General features: G+C 37.1%; 1 protein-coding gene across 1 annotated transcript; it reads right to left on the reverse strand.

Moving 5' to 3' along the window:
• On the reverse strand, window positions 10,054-15,095 carry LOC109227066 (sodium transporter HKT1-like). Its single transcript, XM_019392067.1, has 3 exons — window positions 13,868-15,095; window positions 11,037-11,267; window positions 10,054-10,410 (listed from the first exon to the last, which is right to left on the reverse strand). The coding sequence occupies exons 1-3, from the start codon at window positions 15,031-15,033 to the stop codon at window positions 10,212-10,214; spliced, it is 1,596 nt and encodes a 531-aa protein (XP_019247612.1). The 5' UTR covers window positions 15,034-15,095; the 3' UTR covers window positions 10,054-10,211.

Consider the following 16,798-nt stretch of genomic DNA (forward strand, 5'->3'; position numbering starts at 1 on the left):
CAACGGGATTGTTAGCTAACCCATAGCTCTAGAATATTCACTCACATTGAATTCGTGTCTAAGTTCGCCAATTTGTTTCCTTTGTTTCTTAGTTTACTCTTCTAGATTAATTTTAGTTAAATATTCATACTTTAGAAAATCGCTTGAATAGATTAATTGTTTGGTTTAATTTAGTTGATAGTTGATCACAAGTCCCTGTGGGTACGAGATCTGGACTTACAATCCTATATTACATGTCGACCACGTATACTTGCATGTGCGTTTGGGAGCAACAACATTCACCCGAGCCTTTAGCTCATCGCACTCACACTTGGCTTGCCCAACATCACTCCAAAGGCGTTCGAGGCCCTCCATATTTTTCTGCAACTGAAGTAAATGAAAGATCAGCCTCAGGGGATAGAAGGATAAACAAGCGCTCCCTTAGAGAAAAATTACCTGCTCCTCGAGGTAGCTTTCGTAGTTGAGACTTTGACTCGCCTCATACCGCAAGTGTGCCAACTCGTCTTCCCTTTCATCGCAAAGAAGCCTGAGGGATTTCTCCCCATCCACGGCTTTTCGCAGCCTGGCCTCATGTCGAAGCAGCTCAGACTTGAGCTTGTTAAAAGCCTATGAAGGAGAAACTCAATGAGAGAGTAGAAATTGCAAAAACCAAAAAACCAATATGATCGGACAAAACTCACCACAGAGGAGAGCCGCTGAGCTTCCTCAAAAGTCGAGCGCACATCTACTAGTCTCCCTCCATCAACCCTGGTAAAATCGCTCCCGGTTGGGATACGGTTGCTTGACATATGCGGCCCCTAGCCTCGAACGTCCCTCGAAGTACCTTCGACGGGAGAAGAAGTCGACGGCAGAGAGCCCTCGTTCCTCGAGGAACTTTCGACAGGAAAAGAAGATGACAGCGGAGGAAGGACCATTTTTCTAAAGCCAGGACCTCAGGCGCTGCAAGCTCAGCTGATACATCCTCCGTGAGCCTCCGGCCTGGACTCATCTTACTATAAGCACTGTCGCCCTGCGAGGGCCCTTTTTGCTTATTAATATTATTATTATTCGGCCCCGAAGTTAATGATTCTTCTCCCTCTCTGAGAAGGAACGATCTTACCTCGGAGAACTCCCCAGTGCCTACGATGAAGGAATCAATACGCATAAAAAGAAAGTTCCTTTAAAAAAGGAGCAAAATCACATAGCACGTACCGTGGTGTTTTGCCTCCCATGTACCCTTAGACAAGTCTCGCCACTTACGTTCATCGTCAGTTGAGTGGGTCGCCAACTTCCAAGCCCAATCTGTCATGTCAGGGACCTCGTATGGCATCCATGGAATTGCTGTAGAAAGGGAAAGAAAAATGCATTTACGGAGCCCGCCTCCGCCTTAAGCAAAACAATGAAGACACAAGTGTACCACTTACGCGTAAAATTCCAGTCCTCGGGAAATGGCAGAAACGCCGCAGGGATAATGTCAACAGTCCGTACTCGGATAAACCAGCTCATCCATCCTCGGTCCCCATCTTTTTCGTCATCAACAACGAAGGGCCTGGTGGATTGGCATCGCAGGGTTAGTAGGCCTCGATGGTGAAAAGGCCGGTACAGCCTGATAAGATGACTATGGGTAAACTCGAGCCCTTCTTCATCTGCAAAGAATCTCATCATCAATACTATCCGCCAAAATAACGGATGAACCTGTGCCAAGGTAGCCCGATACTTCCGTCAGAAATCAAATACATCCCTATAAAGGGGGCCCAGCGTAAAGGGGTACGTATATACGTTCAGAAACCCCTCGGCACGATCCATGATGCTCTCATCCGAGGAAGGTACCTGCAGTACTACCTTCTCCCCCCATCTACAATATTTCCTCGCTGACTTAAGGTGACCCTCTCCTATTAAAGAAGTAAACTTCGAAGCATACTGCCAATGGCCCTGAACATTGGGGGGTTTTCCTGACAAAAAGTTCCCCCTCGAAACAAAATGTCCCGAGGATGGCTCGCCTGACACCGGCGATGCACTACCAACCAGGCAAGGACCAGAGGCGGAACTTCTTTCTCCTTGCCGAATGGATCCTAGCGTAGCAGCCATAACTGTGGTAAAATTGAATAATTGGAGCGTGAATTTGAACGAGGGATTCAAAATTAAAATAGTGAAGGACCTAACGTAGGAACGAAGAGCTCTATGAAGGATGATCGCTACTCGGGATAGCGGAATTCTCAAAGGAGAGAAGACAAACCGATATATAGAGCAAGCGGTGACTGCCCGCCTGCCCCAAAGGCTGATTAAAAATACTGACTAAGTACTATCGCTTTAGGAAAAAGTACCAGTGGGATCGCCTCGATCGTTTCATAACCATGTCATACGATTAACGCTGTCGCACGACGTTTTGGGATGAAAGACCACGGCATGAACCAATCCTCGAGATGGTACCAAATCTCGAGGATTTTCGCTTCCATGAATGAAGGCTCTAAAGAGCCATTAATATCATTACAAGTCTCGAGATGGTACCCGATTTCTAGGATCTCTATCAAAAAGAAGATAGGCTCTAAGGAGACATTAACATCACTACAAGCCTCGAGATGGTGCCCGATCTCGAGGATCCCTGTAAAAACAAAAATAAGCTCTGAGGAGCTACTCATGTAAGCCTGACCTCGAGGTGGTACCCTACCTCGTAGATTTCTGTTAATTGCAAATGCGGGTCATTCACCCAATTCTCTGGCCCTCGAGCTACCTAAGCCCGAACCAATATTCACTCGGAAACTACTAATAAAGCCTTAGGGCTATTCTTCACCTTCGGATCAAGTTAAACCTCCTCTTGGTTACTTCAATCCAGGGGCTATCCGGCTCCAGGCGTACCCTCATCCGAGGCCTGTCTATGACGCCTTAAGGCTATCTTCACTCTAAGCTCGACACGAGTTTTCAGGTTGCCCAAGCTTGGGCAAAGTCCTACTCGGAGACTGTCCGCAAAATCCTAAGGGCTATTTTTATTTTTAGAGGCTCAAGCAAACTATTTCTCGAGGATTATTGACGGGGTCTAAAAGACCTAAGTTTTGTTCTACAAATCGAGACCTCACTCCCACTAAATTTGAAGTCACCGATTCCGACGACCTAATTCTCTATCATGTCAACCCGGGTTCGGTCCGAAGAACGGCAAGGGTCGGGTATTTGGACCGATAGGCAAAACCGCCTGTTCCGATTCTTCGCAAACAAAAACAAAAAGAAATCCGGCATAAATCAGAGACATATTCAAGAATCACTTTGCATTAATAAATGATGATTACAAAATCCCACAAAGGGTCCTTACACATGGTTACAAAAGCCCACGAAGGGTCCTTACAAAGAAACAAAAAACAACGGCTAAAAGTCTAAGCTACTCTCGGGGATACATCTTCGGGAGCAGTTTCTGCGAGAATCATTCCCTCGGGGCCCCATCTCGACCTTCCAAACGATGTCTTTGAGAACCCCCTCCAAGGCGCAAAAGGATGAAGAAGCAGAAAAGGATGAAGAAGCAGAAAAAGATGAAGAAGCTGAAAAAAATGAAGAAGTGGCTGGGTGAAAAATTTGGCGAGTATGGATCTCGCTAGCACTACTATTGTGAAGCCACTTCTTGAGACGTTGCACCGGTGCGTGATGAAATAGTTAGTTGATGGCTCCACCTCACTCCACAGAAAGCAAAAGGAGTGAAGCGCCGCACCGGGTAGTTAAGAGAGATGAGCAGAAGTTCGTAGTCTGAATGTCCGTTAATGCGAAGATAATTTAAGATTCCTCTCTCATTATTTCGGGCCAACAACAACAACAACAAAAAACTGGTACGATACCACTCAGTAAGGGAAGGCTTTGGGAAAGAGCCATGGAATAACTGATGAGAACACCGCCATGTGACCCTATGGTCATAGGCTTTAAACATGGGAAATAGATTTGGATGAGGACGAAGAGAAGAGATGGATGAAACGTTGTTGGAGAACGATTGAATGAAGTTTTGGTTTAAGTAGACTCCCATTTATAGAAAGGTGGCAGCGTAATCGATGGTGCAATCAATGCCTTTTTGGGAAACGTATCGACAGGCGCAATCAATGCCTTATTGAAGACGGATCGGTGGCGGTATCATTGCCTTGAGGAAATAAATCGGCGCTACATTGAATGTTTCTAGGAAAGACGTTCGATGGGACGCCTCAGTTATCGCAAAAGCTAATGTCATAAGTATGACATCGTCGCAAGAGGCTCGAGGAGATCGGTGTCAAAGACGTTTCTTATCATTTTAATCTAAGAAACGAGGGGACTATCTGTATACGGTAAAAATAAGAGGGCTCAATTTTATAATCATTAGGGCACCTCGTAGAGATCACCCCCGGAAAGCTCGGAGTTCGACCCTAAGGGTTTATAATGCTCGGACCCAAGGCAGTATAGAGCAACGGTTATATTCACAAGGGCATAATTAAAGCTGACCTAGCCTATTAGGCTAGTTAATGCCCGTACAGTGGCATTAAATAGTAGTACCAACCTCACATCTTTGTAATAAATGCATTTGTACAATAATGGGATTCCCCTCATCTATAAAGGGGACCCTTGTCATTTTGTAAAGACAAATTACACAAGATACAGCACACATTATTCAATACAAGAACATTCTCTGCTTTCTAACTCAAACATACTCTCCATTTGATTCTATTGCTTACATTTATTATCTTACTTATATTATTACATTTCATTCATTGTTCTTCATTTATTGCTCATTATTGGTGATAAAGAGCCTCCATTAAATTTTTCATAATTGTTAACCCTTCATCGATTGCCCTTAGCCGGGCATCCGACTCGACCTCGAGGCCCGCGCATTCCAGCTCGAGACCCCGATTTCCAGCTATTCGGTTTGGTTACTAAGCTATCTACAAGCTCTTATTTCATTTTCTAATCTCTCACTTAGCATCCATTGCCTAACAAATAGCATAAAAATATATCACATATTTTTATAACCACAAAATCAAATCTAATTGTAATTACCATTTTCAAGGTAAACAGTTCACTTGAATATATCAGATTAATTTTTTTATTTTTTATTTTTATCATAGTTTAATACTTTACTATCTTTGTTGATATGTCATCTTGGAATGATAATTGGTTGAATATTGGTTATTCTTATTTTGGTGATCCATGTCCATATTGTGGAGGACCACACTTGTGGCAAAATTGTGAATCTCAATCTTATGGGTGGAATATCTGTAATAAGTGTGGTGGTCAAGGTGGTCATTGGGATGGTTGTCCTAATTCTTATTATCCTTCTCAGAGCTCTTATTATGGTGTTTCTAACAATGTTTATGAGTTTAATAGGAGCAATGAAGTGGAGGATGAGGACCGTGCGGCCCATATTATGGATATGATGAGGCAAATAGCCAAGCAACAAGATGAAAATCGAAAGTCTATACAAAGAATTAGTGAAACAATCATGAGAATGAAGGCCGAGGCGGAGGAAGTGGCTGAAGAGAGCGAGTTCCCACCAGAAGATAATTTAGAAAAAACATACATAGTGAGCCAATCTTGGCTAGAGGAACAAGCTCAACTGATAAAATCTCATGAGTTTCTATGTGATGGTCTTTCAAATATGACAAAACAGCTGATAGACGAAAGAATTGAGCTCAGGAAAGAGATAGACCAATTTGGCTCAGTATCCATGACCTGCAGACTAAATTAAATAAAAAGGTTGAGGTGTTTGATGCCCTACAACCAATTGTTATGAATACTGGCCAGCGTGTAGAGCAGAACGAGGAATTTCAACTATTTGACCAAAATAATATTAGTGATGCCGAGGTTGAGAAAGAGTGCAAAATTGAGGATGTCAAAAATAATGCAATTTTGGAGTTGAAGTGTATTGGACCTCATTCTAAACATTTTTCAACGTTGTTCTTGGTTGGTGATACGAGAATTGATCCATTTGAGCATGTGGAGGAGTCAATGGATGAGGAACAAAGTGTTTATATTCTAAAATTTGCCAAACTAAGGAGACAAATCGACATTCCTCACTTAAAGGCCAAGAAGTGCAAGATGTGATACCGATTACTTGATTCTTTTATTTTTACACCACCGCCGCAAGAATGTGACACAAAAGTTGATGCAAAATTGGGGGTGCAATTTGTATCTTCAAAGTGGAAGGAAAAGTCGTGAAAGTGATGGTGTCGTGCCATGACGTTAAATCAAGCGCTTGGAGGCAACCCAATTTTATTTTTATTTTTTTTTACTTTTGTTAACTTTTTTTATTGTGTTATTTTTTGTAGGAGTAGAAGCATAGAGTCAAAGCCAATAGGCATCTGTAAAAGCGAGTTAAATGGTGAGAACTAAGTGTGGGGTGCCACACAAAGGACGATCCCTAGGGGAAGTCTGAGTACCTCGTGAGCTGCTATTGCTTCGGCCTTTAGCCTACCAGGGAATCTGTTTTACCCTCTTGCTATTTTCAGTGTACATTGAGGACATTGCACAATTTTAAGTGTGGGGTGAGGAGATTGTGTGGGTGAATTTTTGTGCTATATTAGCTTAGTTGTAGTACTCGTTTTTAGTGTAGAGTTTTTGTTATAATATATATATATATATAGAGAGAGAGAGAGAGAGAGAGAAAATTGGACTTTTCCCTACGATGAATATCCTAGACAGTTTTCTTGAGGGTTTTAAGTCTAAAGAAAAAGGACAAAAGATTTACTTTATAGGTATTGTAGCAATTTCCCCTTGGTTTTTCTTTGTGCCGCGGTTTTTTTCCAAGGGTTTTGTCTGAACCGGGTATAGTTAGTTTTTATTTGTTAGAATTAGGAAAACTGTTGCTGAGAATTGAATTGAAGCAACATCTTTTAACTGTCATGCCTTGAGAATAGTGAGTACTTTGGTTGTGACGCTTAGGCTCAATTTTTGACTCTTGAATAAGTACCTTAAATCGATCGATCTTAAATTTGCTTAACTACTTTGACTAGAGGATCTTGATGAGTCCAAACCTGATTTACTTATGTGTCATGTGTGTGTTTTGTGTTATTCTGTGCATTGTGTTTTATGTCTAGAACTTTCCCCATGTGTTTGCAAAGCAAAGTAGTAGTTTTGTTCAGTGTTGGAAGTGATATAAGTATTTCTTTGTGAGCCATATATATATTTTACCAGCCTAAATGTTATATATCCTAGTTAACCCCGTTGAGCCTATAATCCCGTTTCTTTGGTAACCACATTACAAGTCGTTGCCCTTTGTTTTGAATCGGCCATATATTTGAACCTTGTCACTTCTCATGAGCATTTGAATTGTTTTGACCTTGTAAAATTTAAATTGTGGGGTGGTTAGTTTGGATTTTGAGTGGAACTAATGAAATAAGGAGAAAGGTGCAGTGCTTTGAAAAAAAAAGTAAGAGCCACTTGAAAAGAAAAAAAAAAGAAAAGAAAGAAAAAATAGTTGTATTGCTGTGAAAAATATTCTTTGATAGTGGTGACTCTTGATGTAATTGTGCTTAAAGAAGTATGGGGTAATATACATTGATGTGAAGGTGGAGTTATGGTTTGACATAAGTGTAGGGTTTAAATGTTAAAGTGTATGTATTCAAGTGCTTAGCGAGGTGTAGTCACTATTACATCCAAATGTATCCTACACGACCCGCAACCTACATTACAATCAAATAAAGTCCTGCTTGAATGAGCTCGATTATTAGAGTAATACACTACGGCCAAGCCTATATTGCATCTTTGTAGCATATGAATGTTATTTCTGAGAGTGAAAGAATTCTTTCTATCTTGAGTTCCTAATTGTTCTTAATTTGTATTGTGTGTGGAACTACTCTCTTTTGTTGTGTGAGCGCACTTGATTCATGGAGGAAAGGTAATGTCAGTGACCTCTATGTTAGAGTAAGTGGGTGAGTTGTGAATAATGCGTGGTACTTGTGAGTCAAATCTTGAGGTAAAGAGGTTACACTCTTGTGCTTAGTCTATTTTAAATATTCTTGGTGTGATGAGTTAGGAGAATTGTTTAAAAAGGTCGTGACTATATAAAGTGTAGTTCGATTGCTCGAAGACGAGCAATGGTTTAAGTGTGGGTCTTGATGATAGGTTATAATTGCGTGTTTTAGTCGCTTATTACACTCTAATTTACTGCACTTTAATTGAGTTTGAGCCTTAATCGCCAGTGTTTTGTACTAAATATGTGTTTTATGCCTTGTAAGAGTGATTCCGATCTATGTAGGCATTATAGAATGAATTCAAGTGATTTAGATATTTGAAGTTTGAGTAAAACCCCAAGGAATTAAGTCGGGATCGTGTTTGGGGATCAACGGATGATAGTTAAGAAAGAAACGAAGAATCGAGCAGGCGTACGGGCATTGTCTAGTAAAATGCACATAACTTTTTGCTCAGAAATCCGTTTGTGTTCCACAATATATCATTAGAAAGCTATTTTAAAGGGCTAAAACTGTCATGTTTTGCATTTTCGCAAATGCGCACTACTGCGGCACATGGCGCGGTGCAGCGTGCGCCGCGCCTTTGGAATTTTCCTGCAGTCTGTCTTAATCAGCTCTCTAAACTTCCCCACAAGCACAGGCGGCGCGCCTGTACAAATTTTACTGAGCCAAGTCCTATTTCGTGCAGGAAAGGGTGTTTCGTCTAGGCCCGACCCTACTTGGTATAAATACATATAAATTTTGAGGACTTTTAACAGATCTTAGACCTAGGAGGAACACACACCACGCTTGAAGGAGGATTCTAACTAGTTTTTCTTCTCTTCTCTTCCTTTAATCTCATAGTTTATTAGTTCTAGAGTTTTAGGGATGCTATATGAAAGTTGTAGTTTGAATCTTGAATTGTTCTTATTATTTTATCATATTGGTTTATTTATTCAATCTTGCTCTTAATTATTTGATTGCTTGATCACCAATTGAATACTATCTAAGAATCTAGGATTGAACTCGAGAGAGGAAATTCTAGATTACATATAAGATTGAGTAGAGCAAGATCTTAGCTCTGGGGGGGGGGGGGGAGGTTGTGGTTAGGATAGGAATATACCTAATCGCCTTGCTTGGTTACTATACAGGAATTATAAATCCGTTCTTGTTAATTCTAATTCCATGGGAATATAGGCGTTAGATTAGCTTGAATAGGCGATTGGGAGAAGGCTACGAGCAATATTAACCCTGTCAACCAATAAACTAGATAAATTAATTAGACGATTTAAGTGAAAAACTCAACGGGATTGTTAGCTAACCATAGCTCTGGAATATTCACTCACATTGAATTTGTCTCTATAATTCGCCAACTTTTTTTCTCTAATCTCTTAATTTGTTACTGTAGAGTAATTTTAGTTAGATATTCATACGTTAGGTTTCACTTGAATAGATTAATTGTTTGGTTTAATTTAGTTGATAGTTAATCACAAGTCATTGTGGGTACGATATCTAGACTTACAATCCTATATTACTTGTCGACCACGTATACTTGCGTGTGCGTTTGGGAGCAACAATACTCTTCTTCCCTACCTATGTTTTTGAGCCGCACAGGTTATGTGAGTATCTTCTTACTTAAAAAGATCGTCACTACTTCACCGATGTTAGTCAAGATGCTTACTGAGTATATGAGGTCAGTTGTACTCATACTACACTTCTGCACTTTACGTGCAGATATTTGGAGCTTAGCTACTATAGATGATAGAGGCTAGCATTGAAGTTGTACCAGCATTCCAGATATAAGCTACCAATTAATCATAGTAGTTTAAGACATATTTCTGTTTATGCAAATTTCAAACATATATTGTATATTCTTTATACCAGCATCGTAAACCTAAATCTTAGTGGCTCATGACTTGTACTACTAGTCGTTAGAATAGTTGTATGAATTTCTGTTATTTTTTTTTTTATTGATTATTAACGACCTTCATTCGTGTTATGTTATTTATTCTTTGGCTTACCTGGCACGTTGGAGTTAGGTGTCAGCACGACTAGGTGGGATTTTGGATCGTACAACCCGATTTCAGATTTTTTATAAATAAACATTAAAAAAACAGTATCTGCCGACTGCCGGTGTCTAACCGTATATACACTATTAATTCATGGAAGAAACGTAAAGCAAAAGGGAGACGTCAAAATAAGTTGCATTACTAGCTAGTTGCTTATTATTATTATTATTATTATTATTATTATTATTATTATTATTATTATTATTATTATTATTATTATTCTTTTTTTACACACACAGCTCTGCATAGATGGTAAGCTAAAGTACTCATTTAGATGTTATAATACTTTCCAACCCTTGCCACCTCGTTTACTGTACTGCTTCAGCCTTCCGAAAAACATGACAATAATCAGAATGAACTTTCCCATATTACTCCACTTTCCAGCAAATCCATATGCTGCATCCTTGCAATGGTTATCTGGTTTTAATTGCCTTGCACAACTATAGCCCATTGACATTCCAACAGTCCCATATGCACTGCAAAATTATCATTAGATACATGAGTTTGAATGAAAAAGCATTTTACTTTATATTTTTCTTCTTTCTTTTTTGTCCAAGAATCTATAGCTTTAAATTTTTGATGATCCAAAATACTATATGTATTGCGGTTAATAAATTGTCTTCACTTATTAGGTTAGGAGTAACCATCTTCACAAATTGTGGAGTGCATACATTTAAGACTCATAACGCAGTTAAGAAAAGGAAATTAAAGATAATACCTCTAGTGAAAGAAGAGATGCCGTGAAAAGTATTATTTCCTTTGTCCCAATTTATGTGTCATAATTTAGGTTTTTAGAGTCAAATTTTTAAATCTTAACCATGAAATCAGACATAGAATCTTTAAATTTTTGATGTAAAATATATATATATATATATATATATATATATATATATATATATATATATATATATATTGCGGTCACAATTAAAAATACTATCAGTCATAATTATTAACAATTTATTTAAAAAGCATATGAAAAAATTACCGTCAAAGAAACTTGTTTGACTCTCGAAATTTGAAATCACTACATAAATCGGGGTGGAGGGAATAAAATTTATGTGTGTCTAAATCCAAATTTACACTTAGAGGTTGGTCTACTAACCTGATGACTTCAAAGACGATGTTGAGTACATTGAAATTGAGGGGATCATTTTTCATTTTCTCTCTCTCTGTAATACAAATAAGAATAGTGAAAATGACCAAATAAGAAAGCTGTGAGAATGATATGTACTCCACGAAGCTGCTCCCTTTTCTCTTGTTCATTCTTTCTGTAGTATCCAAGCACTCTTCATTACTATCAACTGGCAAAAAAGAAGTATAGGATGATAGATACCTGCAGTGACAAAGCAAATGAATCTTAGAATTTTACTTTACAATAACAAGCTTTAGAGATTTATTACAAATTACTGTGTATAACTATTAGAGCACTTACAGTTTGTTGTTCTCGAATGATATTATAAATTAAGACATTTTGGCATCTTATTCACCTTCTCTTTTCATAGTGGGAGATGATGAGAATAAGACTTTTTATTGCTGATAAAAAAGTGGGGAACACACAAGATAATCAAATATGCAAGTGAATTATGTATCGAGAACCTTATTGGAGAACACTATCCATTTCGGTGTATTTTATAATAATAATTACTTCCTATTCTATCCATTTTACGCAACACACTGCTGAAGATAATTTTAAAAAATAAAATTATTTTCTATAGCAACTTATAGCTTGTTTGGATGGTTGTTACTTATTGTATTGTGTCGTATTGTTACTTTAAATACAATGTTTGTTTTGATTGTTACTTAAATTTTATTGTATCGTACCGTTAATCTGTCGTTACGTAACGACGAAAAGTGTCACTTTATGTAACGACCGATTTGGTGTGGCCGCGTCATTATAATCCTTTATCATACCTTTTTATATAATAATTCTACTCCGTACCGTAATTTTTCTTTGTAATACTGCAAGTTTATTCTTCATATTGCCGGTACATGACATCATGAAAAAACGGCAAACGATACAATTTATCCAAATATTGTATTCATCAAACGATACAGTACAATATAATAAAATGCAATATAATACATTAGGAAACGATACGTAACAGCCATCCAAACAAACTATTAAGCAGTTAGACGAACTGATCACACGTTTCAAAATGGTATAAGAGCAGACGGAGGAAACAGGCGTAAACATAAGTCAAAAAATAGATGAGGATTATTATGTGTATAAGAAAAACGAATTAATTTGCTGCATCTGAAAGAAAACGAGGATATGTTCCTCTTAGATCTTTCAATATCTGAGGCTGCTCATGATTTGTTTTCCGATAGTTTCAAAGAATGGAACAAAGGGAAAGCTTGACAGATAATACTATTAATTCTTGGAATACCAAAAAGTAGAATAATTCCATATCTCTTCTACTCAAGGATCGAAATCGTATTCTCTCTTTTCTAGTTACTTTCCTTGACGCTGGTAAAATCACCATTACACTTTTCCAAATAGTATATGTTTAATACGTGTCAATCAATCATGGTCTCATGGATCAAGAAACTTGCTGAAAAACACTCTGTAATAGCTTAGCAAATCTTTTATTTTTATATTACTGGGTAGTAATTGCTGAGTCGAGCTTTTCTTGCTAATATTGTATATTGCATGTATACAAATTGCACCTATGTTTAGAATGGAAAAATATTTTGCTTTGAAATATTATTTTGTAAACAATTTTCCAAGTGTCTGATATAATTGCACCTATGTTTAGAATGGAAAAATATTTTGCTTTGAAATATTATTTTGTAAACAATTTTCCAAGTGTCTGATATTGTATAAAAGCATGTGACCATGTATGGTAATCGTATAAAGTGGAGGTCTGGTATAATAATAGTTATTTGATGATAATTCTGAAGGACGACAAATGTCTAAATATCGATTGAAGGAAGTGATATAAGAAACTATAATAATTGGATATCAACAAAGAATTTACTTTTCGGTCGTATTTTAATTTATACATTATAGATTTACATTGGAAGGGTCAGGCTCAGGGCCCCCTCTGTATCCTTTTGGCCTATCAGCAATATATTCCCCTTGACTACCCCTCAAAGAAAACAAATTCCATTTTTAACTGATGAAAAATGATTTTCCTCTTTTATTGAATATATTTATCACATATTTTATATCAGTAGTGTTTAAAAGAAGAGGAGGGATTTAGATTTTAAGTTTTATATGGATAAAACATTTAAAGTTTTAAGCGTTGCACTTATTGTAGGGAAAATATTATAAGCTATGCGTATTGCAATAATGTTCTTTATGAAATAATTAGTTCTTTATTTACTCAATTCGATAAAGTTTTATTTTAAACAGATCTTATTTCGAATTAATTAATTACACTATAAGAAGCCTTATTAATTAAATTTGTGGTTCCTGGAGTACCCGAATAATTAAAAGATAAAAAATTATTTTCTTGGTGGAAAAAAAATCCAACAGGTTGAAGGGTTTTAACCCAAAAACTGTGTAGTATAAATTTTTGGGATTTTCCACCTTGATGGCGGCCAATTTTTGTGCATGTCTTCCTAGAGAAATCTACCCACTTGAATTTTGCAATTTCCCAGTAACAAAGCAGAAGAACGTGGAACTGCTGGGATCATGATTAGACTTGTGAGGCAGAAGTTGGTGGCGTTTCCGTAGAGTTATTGTGGAATGGTGTGTTATGTAATTGACGAATTTTGTTCTAGAGGTAACTCTTGTAACTATATATGTGCTAGTTTTCTAGTATAGATGTGATTTTGATACTGCTTCCGCTTGTTTTTAAAGTTATGGGTTTAATTTTTGCGAATGTAATTTAAACTATACTAATAAACTGCTAAGTTCAACTACAATATAAGAATAAAGAACTAGTAGTACAACAGAAAGAAATGACAGATTAAAAGTGGTAGACTCACATCATTAAGGCGAATAATACTAAGATTGCTGGAGTAAGGGTTGAAAGATCGAACACAGATTCACCAGTATGCCTTGTATTCACAACTTCAAATAATGCTCCGACCAGCTTCTCATAAGAACTCAATCCAGCAGTGGCTTCAGAATTCCATTCCAATGAACAAAAGACAACAAACGGAATGGATATGAATCCCAGAACAGTAGTTGCAATAGCCATGGTTTCCAAATTTGGAAAAATATGTGAGTATCCTACTCGTTTTGAGTTCTTCATGATATACTCAAACTCTCCTCTCTTTGTGATTTTCCAAAGAAACCAAATAGTGAGGCGTAAGCAAGGAGCATACAATGTGTTTCCAAAAAGGACTTGAGGGATAAGAATGAGAAGAAGGCCTGAATTTTTCTTGAAAACCATCATGTTTTCATTTGTAGGGACAAACCCACAATTTGCAAATGTTGAAACTGTGGTGAAGAGGGAAAAAGTATGCAAGTTAAGCCCTTTTTCTACGAGAACTTGTTTTGCACTGGGAATAATGCTTATGTAGATAGAAACTAAGGAAGAACCAAGAACAACAACACATAGAATATAACCAAAAACCACATAACTCAAGAATCTTAAAGACTTCAATTTGACAATTGCCTCACTGTCCTCCATAGAATTGATTATTGCATGTTCTAAATTATTATCCTCTTTTTCATGTCCTAGCTCAAGATGATGGATAGTGTTCCTAGTAGAGTTTGAATTGTCGTGACAATCTATGCTAGTAATAGAGTTTGAAGATTCAATTTTGTTTTGTAAAACCGTTTTTTCCATGGAAATTTTGGGCTTCATGAGTTGAAGTCTAAGAAAAGAGGTAAAGGCCTCCCCACCAAGAAACATTAACATGGTTATGAAGACAAGTTGAGCATTCGAGAAAACCTCCATTTCAACAGTGGACATGCTAGAAACTGTGGCAGCAGAAACAGAAGTGAAAAATACATCTAGGTTTTGAGGCCTAAATGATGGTAGAGTTCTAGGATTTGAGACAGTCAAAGCTAAGAAACCTAACAATGAAAGGATCATGAAATAACTTACTTCAATCCAAAAAGGCTTTACGCCAAGATTGAGAATATGAGAGATAGAGAAGAAAAAACCTTGGCGGTAAGATGATGAAAACAGCTTCATTTTCATCTTAGTTAATCTTTACTTGGTAATAAACTGGCTTGACTCTCTAAGGCCAAGGGCTGATTTATATTAAGAATTATGAAGTAGTGGAGATTGACTAATTAATCCGAAATTATCAACGTGTAAGGCTCGAGGAGAAATGCTCCCTGCCATGTTTTGGCAGCCCGGTGCACAAAGTTCTCGTTATACGCGGGGTCAGGGGAAGGATCGGACCACAAGGATCTATTGTACGCAGCCTTACCCTGTATTTTTGCAAGAGACTGTTTCCACGGCTCGAACCCATGACCTCCTCCCAAGTATGTAAGCTCTAAATCCCAACAAAAATTAGTGTATCAGAATATAATAGTTCTTGGAAAATCAAAAGTAATACTTTTATCATAGGTAGTGGAAAAAGATGCTATGCCATTTGAACAACGTGTTACAATATAGGATGCATCTTGTATTCTTCAATACTGGCAGAATTGGTTGAAATCTTGACCATAACACAAAAATGGAATGCAACAATTTTACGCAGAGTAGGCAACTCAAAAGCGTTATCATTCATCAAATACAAGGAAACTATATCCTGATTCATTCTTTCCTAATTAACCCAATAGTGAATATTTAAAAAAAAAAATTTAGTGTGATACTTCATTCTATTTTATATGATAATATTTGACAAAATATAAATTTAATATCTAAAAATAATATGAATATATATATATATATATATATATATATATATATATATATATATATATATATATAATTCTAACATTATGTACGGTTCAAAAATAAAATACAATGCCACATAAATTTTAAGACGCCCATGTCTCATGATTGACACTTTTTGATTGAATCTAGCCCACATCTAATAAAATTTGACTTTTGAATCATCTGCTATGTATCACCTTAGTATTACCATCTATAACACTCTCAGCATGAAATTTAAAAGAAAAAGCATCATTGCATGCCATGTCATATATTGATTTGTTTGCCTGGATAATTTCAGCCACAAGTTAAATCCAAGTGGAAGTTGCACTTAAAGTTCTTTTTTTCCTTTTTTTTTTTGCTTTTTGGTGTATCACTTAATGTTCATGCAAACCTAACCTAAGCATCATATACTAGAAAATGTAGATGAATGTATGCCATTCTGTACATATGTTTGTGCGATTTTTTATTGTTTTTTCTCTTTATCGATTAATGTGTTTTGAATACATCTTTTAGCAACAAGTAGAATGGAACCGCATTTTCATTTGAAAACAGTATTGCTGTTGAGTAGAATGAGATTAAGAATTTGAATTGTCCGCATTCTGGTCTGACATGGTTTGGAGGCAGCTTTTCTTTTTTCCTAATTAAAACTGGGCTTCCTTTAGTCAATGATGTGCAAGAAGTTACACTTTAATTTGGCACCCCAAACTTTATACATGTCACGATCCGGATTTCCCATCCTCGGGAGTCATGATGACGCCTATTAGTGAAAGCTAGGCAAGCCAACCAATTGAATTATTTATCTTGTTTCCATTTTAATCCGTTAACAATTATGAACCAACATTTAATAAACAACAAATTTAATAAGCGGAAGACTGAATTGCAATGTTTTAATAATACTACCAATACCAATCCATAACAAATCTACCCAAGACTGGTGTCACAATTTCACAGACTGTCTAGGAGTACTACAAATAAAGGTCAGAAAAAGTAATACAACACTGTCTCTGGGAATACATGAAAGAAACAGGATAAAAAGATAGAAGGAGACGCCAAGGCCTGCGGACGCCTGCAGGACTAC

Source organism: Nicotiana attenuata, chromosome 6 (assembly GCF_001879085.1).
Source record: "Nicotiana attenuata strain UT chromosome 6, NIATTr2, whole genome shotgun sequence".
Lineage (NCBI taxonomy): Eukaryota > Viridiplantae > Streptophyta > Magnoliopsida > Solanales > Solanaceae > Nicotiana > Nicotiana attenuata.

Bases quoted from the DNA above. Each gene is read 5' to 3' on its own strand.
- LOC109227066 (XM_019392067.1), bottom strand. From the start codon at position 15,033: ATGAAAATGAAGCTGTTTTCATCATCTTACCGCCAAGGTTTTTTCTTC. The intron at 11,268-13,867 runs GTGAGTCTACCA...TTGTCACTGCAG, and splicing joins GTATTATTCGCCTTAATGAT to GTATCTATCATCCTATACTT. The intron at 10,411-11,036 runs GTTAGTAGACCA...ATAATTTTGCAG, and splicing joins ATCGTCTTTGAAGTCATCAG to TGCATATGGGACTGTTGGAA.